At 26.4% G+C, this 11,414-nt stretch overlaps 1 protein-coding gene across 1 annotated transcript in view; it reads left to right on the top strand.

Moving 5' to 3' along the window:
• Window positions 1-10,313, top strand: part of LOC107449326 (Ras-related GTP binding A/B) — a 15,062-nt gene extending 4,749 nt beyond the window's left edge. Inside the window, exons 2-8 of the mRNA XM_043044558.2 lie at window positions 284-383; window positions 1,622-1,752; window positions 2,477-2,635; window positions 3,708-3,803; window positions 6,098-6,220; window positions 9,075-9,282; window positions 10,039-10,313. Coding sequence (XP_042900492.1) covers window positions 284-383; window positions 1,622-1,752; window positions 2,477-2,635; window positions 3,708-3,803; window positions 6,098-6,220; window positions 9,075-9,282; window positions 10,039-10,133 — 912 coding nt within the window. The 3' untranslated portion in view covers window positions 10,134-10,313. The remainder of the gene's footprint in view (window positions 1-283; window positions 384-1,621; window positions 1,753-2,476; window positions 2,636-3,707; window positions 3,804-6,097; window positions 6,221-9,074; window positions 9,283-10,038) is intronic.
• Window positions 10,314-11,414: the final 1,101 nt, after the last annotated feature.

Raw genomic sequence — 11,414 nt, 5'->3', positions numbered from 1 at the left:
TATATATATATTTATATAAAGCTCTAGCTTGGAACATTTTTCACTCCTTACCCGCTCCTTCCTGAGTAGGACTTCCTGCTTTGTGTAGAACATGTTTTTTTTTCCTGTTTAGATATAAGGGCCAAGATTCCAATGTCTTATTTTGTTTGAAATAATTTAAAATTTTACAGAAAGAAATATACAGTTTTAAAGTTGACTTTTTTCATAATTATAGTTTATAATAATTAGATTATAAATTAAATTTTTGTTATTGTAAAGATTAAAATAAAGTTTTGAATTTCAGGTTCTGCTTATGGGCAAGAGTGGCTCCGGTAAAACAAGTATGCGTTCTATAATATTTGCTAATTATATAGCTAGAGATACTCGAAGATTAGGAGCAACAAGTAAGTTTTTGAAGTATCTGAATTGGAGAATAAAATTCTTTGTAGAATCTACTTAAAAATATTTCTTTTATAAAAAATATTGTTATAAAAGCTGTGTAACTGTGTGAGGACTGATTAATATTTTGTATTAAAAAAGGTTGTATCAATTGTCAATAATTCTAAATAATTTCACCATAAATCTTTTTTCTGTCTACTTTTTCCACTATATATATTTTGTTGAAATTTTTATTTATTTTTTGATAATTATTTTAGATAGTTGCTGTAAACTGTGTTCTACTTTCCATTTAAGAAAAAGTTTTGAGCCCAACGCTATTATTAAAATTAATACCAATAACATAGCTGCTAACTGTTCACAATTTCTCGGATTTGTTCCTAATTTTTAAATCAAATCTGAAAATCTTATATTTTTATAAAAAATCCAAATTTTCGAAAATTGCAGTATTTTTGCTTTTAAACCAATCCCTTGTTCTGATCGCTGCTAGCGCGCTTACTGTGATTATTGTGCAGATTTATTTTTTACTAGCTTTTTATTGGAAAATACTATTCCAATAGCTGTTGCTGATCATTTCACTAAATTGAATCTTAAGCAACTATTAGTATTTTTTAAAAAATGTATTGTAGTATTTAAACACTTGCATCAGAAATATTTGTTTATGATGTAGATTATTATTTACGTGTGTTTTATAATTTGGAGAATAATAATAATATATTAATAGGTAATGGTTGTTTTTAAACTATTATACCGGTATTCTTAATTATAAAATATTAATATTATAAATTTCCCACAAAGGATAGTGTTTATAGTTTTGTTTTACTAATTTACATAAGGTATTTAAATATATGTCTATTAATGTTATTATTTAATAGTTAAATTTTTGTCTTACTCTCGTAATTGGTGCGTATAATTTTGTCGCATATAGTGTTCCTAATTTTTGATTCCTAAGGTTGGCAACTATGCAATAATTGATCAATATAAGGCAAAGTTAATTCTAAATTCTTGTTAAAAAAATTTTAATCGCTTAATGAAAAGTTTTTGAAGTTTTATTAAGTACTAAATTAATATTGTGTCTCTATTTTAGTTTTAGAAAAAAGCTATAAATAAAGACACAACCCATATTATAAAACCATATCTATGAAATCAAATTTTTATGCCTGTGGTAGTTAAATGTTTTTATGAAATTTAAATTTTTAAAATTATTTTAATAGCTTTATACTTAATGTTCTGTTTCATTTTTCAGTTGATGTTGAACACTCTCATGTCCGTTTCTTGGGTAATCTTGTGTTAAATTTGTGGGATTGTGGTGGACAGGAAGCTTTCATGGAGAATTATTTTGCCAGTCAAAGAGATAATATATTTCGAAATGTGGAGGTATCTAATACATTTATATAGTTTGCTTTCTTATAACTGTGCTAATGGCAACATTTAAAAAACCTGTCCCCCCCCCGCGCCAAAAAAACCCAGCCTATTTGGTTTTTTTTTCTTTCAAACTCAGGTGAGCTTTTCAGAGTTTTTTCAAAAACATTATAAATTTTTATTTCTTGGAAGAAGAAAAAGAATTTGTTGATAAATTAAATTAGTGTAGACTAGTTAAACTAAATTATCAAATAACTCACTAAACATATACTCTACTTCAAATACTCTAAACTATAAATACTCAAGCAGACTAAATTGTATTATATAATCATGTAAAAAACATTTAACTATTTTGTATCATAAAAGAAATTAGCTAATTTCTAAGATATGCTTATATACTACTTATTGTCAAATAATTATATCCGTCATTTTAAGACTTTTTTTATTTATTTTTCCCAATTTGCCCAGTTTTTGTTTTCTAGTGCACTGAATGAAATATTTTTTTTCCAAAGAAATTGCCGACTCTGCTTTAAATAGGTGCAAATTGGCAAGATGCTTGTTGTGAGCTTTTCTTAGAAAAAGGCCAATTTTTACTGCCCACTATTCTTAAAAAATGTCTCTCTTACTTTCAAATGTCTGTTATGTTATAATTAAATCAAGTAAATGAGCTTGCTTTGTCAAGATTGTTATTAAATACAATTCTTACAAATTTACTTAAATAATTTTTAATTTATTTTAGGTGCTTATATATGTATTTGATGTTGAATCTCGAGAATTAGAAAAGGATATGCATTATTACCAGTCATGTTTGGAAGCAATTTTACAAAGTTCTCCTGAAGCCAAAATTTTTTGTCTTATTCATAAGATGGATCTAGTTCAAGAAGATCAACGGGATGTGGTAGATTTTATTTTATTTTGTTAATTATGATACTAACTTTTGTAAAATAAACTTTAAAGGAATAGCTATAAACTAACTTTTATTGTTTTAAATTTTATTAAATATTTCAACATCCTAATTCTAAGTTGTTTATCATTAAATACAACAATCTCAAAAGATTGCTGAATTTCATAATCTAACAATTTGGTTTAAGAGTAGTGAGTATGTAAAGTAGTAAGATAAGTAGTGAGATACGTATACTGTTTCCTGAATTGTACTCGGAATAATAGTAAATTGCTTTTTATTACCCCTTTTTCTGAACAAAAGAATAACAGTAACGATAAAAACTTTTTTTTCTTCCCAATCATGATGTGAAAAACTTTCCTTTTGTATCATTTTATGTTCTTATTTTTCTGCATTGTGCATGGGAAAGTACACAATGTGGTAAGAATGCTGTTTGGTACCACAATACTGTGAACTAATTCATTCACTTACTGTTATTCTTCAAACTAATTTTCAAAAATGCTTGCCATTATTTCATTATTTTTCTTTTACATTGGTCCTTTGTTTATTGTAAGGAATGTTTGCTTTTTTTTATTGATTTGAAATTACAAAGTTTACTAAAACTTCTTGTGTTGAAAAGATTTTTAAATTAGTTATGTCTCTTGGTCCTAGTCTCAACCTGCATTTGAGTCCTTAGTCTAGACTGATAATTTTGTTACTGCTAATAAGATAGCAATGTGTAATAATTTGTTGGTGTATTTTTCAATGTCTCTTATTATCAAAAGCCTTTCAGTGTATGAATAGAAATTTAAGACTATTCTTAAAAGAGAAGAAGTGTGCTTAAGTGAGTTTGGGAAGAAATAATTTTCAAATATTGAGCTGGCTTGGATTGCAATAATGTCTAGAAAGTCAAATGATTTTGCATCTGCCAGTTTTTTACTAGTTCTGCTTCGTTCTTTCTGACATATTATTCCAAATTGTCTTTCTCAAATTTTGTTTCATTATTACTTCTAAATAAGAACAGAATTTTTGTTATTTTTCATATTATATTTATTTAAAAATTAATGAAATTGAATAAACACATTTTCAGATTTTTAGAGAACGAGAGAATGATCTTGCTCGTCTGTCACGGCCATTAGAATGTATTTGTTTTCGCACATCTATATGGGATGAAACTCTTTATGAGGTAAATAACTGTAATATGATTTTCTGTTTATCATATCACTTCTCTGAAATGTTCAATCAATAAAATTGTTTTTTTTTTTAAATAGTATAGATATTTTTTAAAAAAAAAATCATTTCTCTAACTTTTTGCTCTGATTTGATTATTAAGGATATTGAAATTCTTCTTTTTGATGAAGTTATTAATCAGATGCAAGTATACTAAATATGTAATTATTCTACTAATGCAATTCTATTCATTCTGTATGTGCTATATATATATATATATATATATAAGATGTGTTTGCTGCCAATCTCACACCAGTGCACCTTTGAGTAGTATCCCACATTTGAGTGAGATCAGCTATGAACGTGTTAATTACCAATATTTCTTAACATATTCTGAATATTTCTTAGAATGTGATGTCAAATCAGCAATTACTGAGAAAATATATAATCAGTTTTTATTACTTTGAGTTATTTTACTACATCAATATAATTTTTTAAAATTTAAAGAATTTAAGTAACAATGATACAAAATTAACGATTCTAAAATGAATTGATATTATTTATTGTAATTTTATTCTTTAAACCTTCATTACTCTTTAGTATATTAATTAATATTTTCTAGTTTTGGCCAGATTTTGTAGACCAAGCATGAAAATTTGTACTTAACTTTTCATTTGCTTCAAAACTTATTTTTATGTCTTGGCATACACCTACTGTAAATAAATTTGTTGACTCACAACATGCTTTTAAAAAAGCGTGAAGACAACAAAATGTCATGAGGTCAACTGACTAACTATAAGAAGAATGCAAACTTCACCCGCTGGAGGCCATTGATAACTTTACATAAATCAATATTTCAGGAACTCACAATGACTTAAACATATATTTTATGAGAAATATGATGTTGTGCATGCAGGATAAATATAAAGAAGTTACTTAATCAAAGTCTACAATGTCTGCAAGAAGGATAAATCTATTTAAATCCATCCTAATTGTTATATAATATCAATGTCAAAATAGTTTAACAAAAATTTAGCTACTATGATCGTTTTTAATTTAAAAATAAGAGCGAATTCTAATCTGTTTGTATTCGACTGCACGATCACCTAGACAGAAGTAACCAAAAACAAATTTAAACACAATGTACGAATTTGATGAGTAATGTCTGTAGATGGCATAATCAATATCTTTTATCAAAGGAATGTTACATCCTCCCTATGTGTAAGAATGTCAGTCTAAAAAATTTGTGTATTTTTTACCATTACAAACCATTCAAGTTTTTAAACATGGTGCATAGCATTTTTAAAATGTGCTTGAAAGTGCCTATTTTCATTTTTTGAAAGCCCTTAAAAGTACTTTTTTCATTGGGTGTTTTTAAAAAGAGCTTAATTTTCCCTTTTCGAAAAGGAGATTTTTTTCTTTACCATGTCGATTTTTGACACATATTATGCAAAAGCGTGCTTTTTACATTGTACTATCCAACATTTTCACAATTCATTAAACAACAATCCATTTGGCATATTGTCGGTCCATAGAGTATGAAAGCGGCAATCATTTTACATGTTTGATTAAATACTTGCAAATCTGCGTGTGCAGGGAACTGACTTCGGTGAGATCATTGCACTCTTATGTGCAACTCTGCTACATTTTGCAAGATACTCTCAATTTCAGGCTTCATTTTCCACCCTTAGGTATCAAACCAAAAATCTTTTGATAATTTTATAATGGCTAATATAATCAAGAAAAGAGTTCTTTATCAGGAACTAGTTATTTTATCATGATCATGTAAAGTCTTAGAAAATTATTTTGCATTTTGCTAATGTACATAGTGCTTAAAAAGTACTTAAAAGGTGCTTATTTTTTGTTGAAAGATTAAGCTATGAACCCTGTTAAATATATTAATTTATGCATGATGAAAGAAATTGCAACACTGTGTTGCACTACAAAAATCCAAGGTAAATATTTTTTTTAAAAAGTTCTTTATGAACAATAATAAGTATATAAATATTAGGTGACATGAATCTGTTGAAGTGTTAAAATTTCAAAAGACGATTTTTAAGTAAAATATATACAACATTGATTGTATTTCTTTATTTCTTCTTAAAAAATTTGCAAATATTGACTGTGCTTTATTCATTTGTTTACATTCATGTATCCATATTCATTACTAATTATATTTACAACTTTTACTACTAAAGAGAGACATGCTTGGATTGTAATGACTTATAGATCTTTATGAAGACATTCATTTATGCCAATCACTAGTACTAATATTGTTTTGTTTTCATAATATTTTTTTTTTCTTCCTAGGCTTGGTCATCGATTGTTTATAAACTTATTCCTAATGTTCAACAACTTCAAGCGAATCTGAAACAATTTGCTGATATTATTGAAGCTGATGAAGTATTATTGTTTGAAAGGGCAACATTTCTTGTGAGTGCATAAAAATATATTTTGATTGGTTAGTTTCTAAATGTAATGTGGTAGTATTGCTACATTATTAATAGTGCAAAAAAAAATTAGGGAACACTAATGAATATTTATGATTCAAAATGATCATCTCTATGAAGTTAATTTTAAAAAGAATTATGTACTCGTATGAGTTCTGAGAAATCTTTGGGTAGTTGTTAAAATGAACTGAGCAATCTGAACTTTACAATCACATATAAAAGTAAAAATAATTTATAAATTAATCTTTCAAAATAGTAAAATAAAAAAGGGAATAAAAATAACTCATGTGTAGTAATTTTTTATTATTAATTATTGTTTTTTTATAAACTAAACTCAGTGGCTCGATAGCCCATAGACGGCCAAGGCCTACTGTGCCATCTCAGTTTTCTTGGCCTTTGGGCTCTAGGGTGCAAGAGCAGATATTTCAGTTTAGTGGTCAGCCCAATGCGAAATCCCCAGTGTTTAGTTCCCAAGCATGCTTGATACTAATTTTATTGACCCACTGAAGGGACGGAAGACTGAGTCACCCTTGCCCAGCCCGAAGATCGAACCAAGGGCCTGTGACACATCAGCGCAAGGCTCTACCACTCAGCCACTCGGTGTCATTGTTTCATTATCATATTGTTGAAAATTTATTGTTCATTTTTACTCACTTCATTCTCTTTCTAAAGTTCTAATGCAGGAAAAACTCTTAATATTATCTTGTTTAAGGTTAACAACAAACTAATTTTTTATAGCTCAATTAACTAGGAAATGCTTTTTTGATTTTAAAAACAAACAATTGAAAAATCTTATATCCCAGTGTATCCGTTGACTTTTAAAATTATCTGAATATCAACAAATACAGCAGTAATAAAATTGGACGATCATTGCTCATGAAATATCAATACATTATAAACAATGGGATGGATATGAATAACTCTGTATCAACTTATCTCTTTCAAAAACTATTTTTTAATATGTTATATACAATTAATTTAACATTTTCTTTCATAATATTTTCTTTACATAGAAAGGAATTTTTTTATTTTTTGGAAACAATATATTAAATTAAGTGCAGAAGAAAAAAATTAACAAAAAAGGTAAGGTAAGATTCCAGAGAGATCAATGTAAAATTTTTTAAACTTAAAATTCGTTGACTTAATAACTTATATTTATTTTTTATTTATTCATTCATTTTTTAAAATTTATTTTAGATTGTTTTATATTTTTCAATTTTTCAGCAGTCAACTAATATTGCTATCTCATAATCAAAATAGGGGGTCAACTTATTCACCGGTATATATCAATATGGTGTATATGTAAGATTTTGCAAATATGAATGGTAGACATTTTGTTTAGAAATTTGATTTAAAATTTATAGTATTTAGAAATCATTAATTTGTAAACAGGAAGCAAATATGTGTAAAACCCTAATTATTAATACCTATCATTAATACCTGTATTTCAAAGACTTGGTGAGCAAAAATAAGTAATATTAGAAGTGTTCAATTAAACCAATGCTAATTAAGTTGAGATTGCATTTAAAAATTAATTAAATCTCTACTGTGCAGTTCATAAGAATAAAATACAGAGAAAGTTAATAATTATAAAAAAAATGAATAAAATAACGAAAGTACCAGTAAATGAAATGCTTAAAGTATTACTTTGCATGCATGTTTTATTTAATTTGCATTTGATTTAAATCTGATAAAGCATAGAACTTATATGTAGAGATATAGCTGGAATTTTTTTCATGGATTGAATATACTCTAGCACTTGATCGAGTGAAATTCATTTTTGAGGAGTGGAATACGACAATTGTAAAAACATATTTAACATTATAAATTTCAGAAACCAATTTCATAAGAAAAGACAAATTTATATGGATGAAATATAAGATTGCAAAAATAGAATCAATTGTGTACAATTTTGATTTATTATTTTTAGTATGACATAATTTATATAAAGAAAAACAAAACAAAAATGTTTTTACTAAAATTTCTATCCCCCTTTTTTTCATTTTTCATAATTTTCAGCATTATTAAATTTGAATTCTCCAGCAACTTTTAAAGTTTGTTTTTAAATGTAGGTCCTTGCTCTGATATTTTAAGCATTTTTTCAGTTTTACAGTTTTTCTAATATTTCTTACAGTTTTTCTAACACTTTTTTTTTATAGTTCTTATTCTATTTAGTTTGAAACCGTTCGTATTTTGAAGTGAGGAAGAAAAAAAAATCCTATTTTCTTAGGAAAAAAATCCTGTTCTATTATTCTTAGGAGTCCGATTATTTTTAGGAGCTTTCCGATTTTCAATGCGTGAAATCAAAAATATCTCCCCTTGCATATCATTGCACCAGATTAATTTCCTTCAACAGATTCCACAAGACTAAATTGACCTTGTGAAAAGTTAAAGTTGAAAGTTTTTTTTTTTTGGTTTTATAATTCTTTTAGGGAGCTTTTTTTTTTTTTTTAAACCATTTATCTATCAAGCTAATGGGCAAAAAATGTACACAAGCTTCTCTCAACACACATTTTACAGGTAGTTATAATGATATTAAAATGCTTATAGGTTCCACTTTAAACTTATTCTGCAGTCAATGTCAAATTATTGAAAGAATTATTGACAAATTTTATAAAATTTATGGAATCTGATTTCCTAGATAAGAGGAGAAGAAACCTTCTATATGAAATTACTCGTATCAAGTAAACATGTTACAAGTGGTATTTAATTGGCTTTTTCATCTAAAAACATTCACTATTTATTTCATTTTATTGTAATTTGTATAACATTAATAAATAAATAATTAATCAATGTTACCCATCTTTTATGTGTTTATTTGTGTATCATTATTTTAGGTTATTGCTAGAGCTGAACGTAAAGAGCATAGGGATGTCCATAGATTTGAAAAAGTCTCAAACATTATTAAACAGTTCAAGTTAAGTTGTAGTAAAATTGCTGCCCAATTTGAAAGTATGCAACTATCAAATGGCAATTTCTCAGCCTATATTGATGTCTTTACTCCCAATACTTATGTGATGGTTGTTATTTCTGATCCAAATATAAGTAAGTTGGAATTTATGCAATTATTATTCTAATATAAGTACTGAAATGTGCAGTAAATTGCTGATTTTTTTTTGTCATTGTTTTATAATGCATTTTTTTCTATTTAAAGTACAATTTTGTATAAATTTTATAAATTTTTTTCCTTTTCTTTTGTAAAAAATATTGCATAGTTTGATTTTTTTTTACCTAGTTTTTATCATTATAGGTTCTTGAAATTCTTATATTAATTAATTTTTATTTATCCTCTTTTCCTCCCACTTCTTGAAATTATTTCCGACTAACTTAAATTGTTTATTAATTTTTTTATTTATTGTAATTTAAATTTTGGAAAAATAAAAGAATTATTGATTCTTTTAAATTGTCCATTAAATGGCGTGTTACCTATACTTCCAGAATCACTTTATGAACATGAATCATTTTGCTTAGTCGTATATCTGTTTAAATAACCTTAGAAACTAAAGCAGTTCTCTATTGTCATAAAAAATTTGGTTAGTTCAGATCTATAATTATATTATTTAAATAATTTTGTTAATATGAAACATTTTTAGAGTTTTATAATTTATGGAGAAATTTAAACCAATGCTAAATTAATGTATTTAGCAATGCAATGGATGCTAAATCATTGTTTCTTATTTTAAATTGTAAAATTATTTTGTTGTATTTATTGTTCTTGTTTATTTTAAAGCAGCTTTCACTTGCCATTGAGATATGATAATTCATGTCATACTTAAATTATTTCTTTTCTCTCTAATTTAGCACCTGCTATAACTCTACTTAATATTAAAAATGCGCGAAAGCATTTTGAGAAATTAGAAGGTGTTAGACAACCTCAGCTGTTGGCTGCCAATTAAAGAACTTGTTTAAATGATATAAAAAATGTAATGACTTTTTCCTTTGATGTCATTTTGAAATTTGTCTGTGTATAAAATATTTTGTATAAAGTCTTTATAAATTATTTTTACTTATACATATGCAGTTAATGCTGATTGTATTTTATAGATAGTGATAAAAATACATATTTGTTCTTTGAAGTATGAGTTTTTAGTCTTTTTTTGTTTATCATATTCTATTCTAGTATTTTGAACTGCTTTATGTTGTAAGTAGTAGCACTGAAATTTTACAGCTGCAAAAATAACTTATAATTTTAAAGACTGATTTAATGTCAAGTGTTGATACATGTATAACGACCAATAATAGGACTTTTTTCTTTATAAATTTTATTTCATACACTGTTTGTGAGTGTCATCACATCATAAATTTAAAAAAAAAGAGTAAAATAAATTTAAATTTTAATTTATATATTTTATATTGAATAATATATGAGTAGTAGTAAAATTTTTTCTTTCAGGATTGCCCCCAAAAAATAAAATTTATAAATTATGAAATTGCAGTTCTGCTTCTTACTAAAAATTTAGAAAATGATAAAAATATCTGGACAAATCGGGTCTAAAGCTGTTGCGTATTATGAAACATCTGTATAATTGAACTACTTTTAAAAATGGCTATGAGAATGTTATTAGGTAGCTTCCTTTTACACTTTTTCAAGGCTTAGTATTGGGAATTGTAGTAATGCCTATTATAGCATGAATAGCATGTTCAAATTTTTGTTATTTTTTAAAATTTTATTAGTAACTACTTGCTACCTACATTGAAAATGGGGTTGGAAGTTCTTTTCAAGAATACTAAGGGACAAAAGAAGCCATTTTTTGACCCCTTTTAGATACTCATAAAATATAAAAGCTTTTTGGCAAAAAAGAATCTTGAGGAAGTCTATGGACGATCCGGTAAATTGGCATTCCGATAATCGGTTCTTTACTGTGCTCTTAAAAATAAGTTTATATTAGTCTTCAGAATTTTAGATTAATTCTGAGCTAATTATTTTCATGGAGGAATGTTCTTGTAGAGCAAATAAATAGGAAATAATATATAAAAAATGTGCTACATATGAAACACTTACTTAAACATAATAGTTGATAGATATTATTTAACAGAATTCTCCCTAGGAATTAAAAAGGGAAGGATGCTTCCTCACAAAAAAAAGGCACCTGGGAGTTTTAAAAAGGCACTCATTTACCAACCTTAAAATTTATCAAAAGTGTTTAATATTATGTAATAGCTGAATTTGGTCCTCA

The sequence above is a fragment of the Parasteatoda tepidariorum genome, chromosome 5 (assembly GCF_043381705.1).
Source record: "Parasteatoda tepidariorum isolate YZ-2023 chromosome 5, CAS_Ptep_4.0, whole genome shotgun sequence".
Classification (NCBI taxonomy): Eukaryota; Metazoa; Arthropoda; class Arachnida; order Araneae; family Theridiidae; genus Parasteatoda; species Parasteatoda tepidariorum.
The sequence above is the reverse complement of the archived record's forward strand: the minus strand, read 5'-3'. Positions and strand labels throughout refer to the sequence as shown.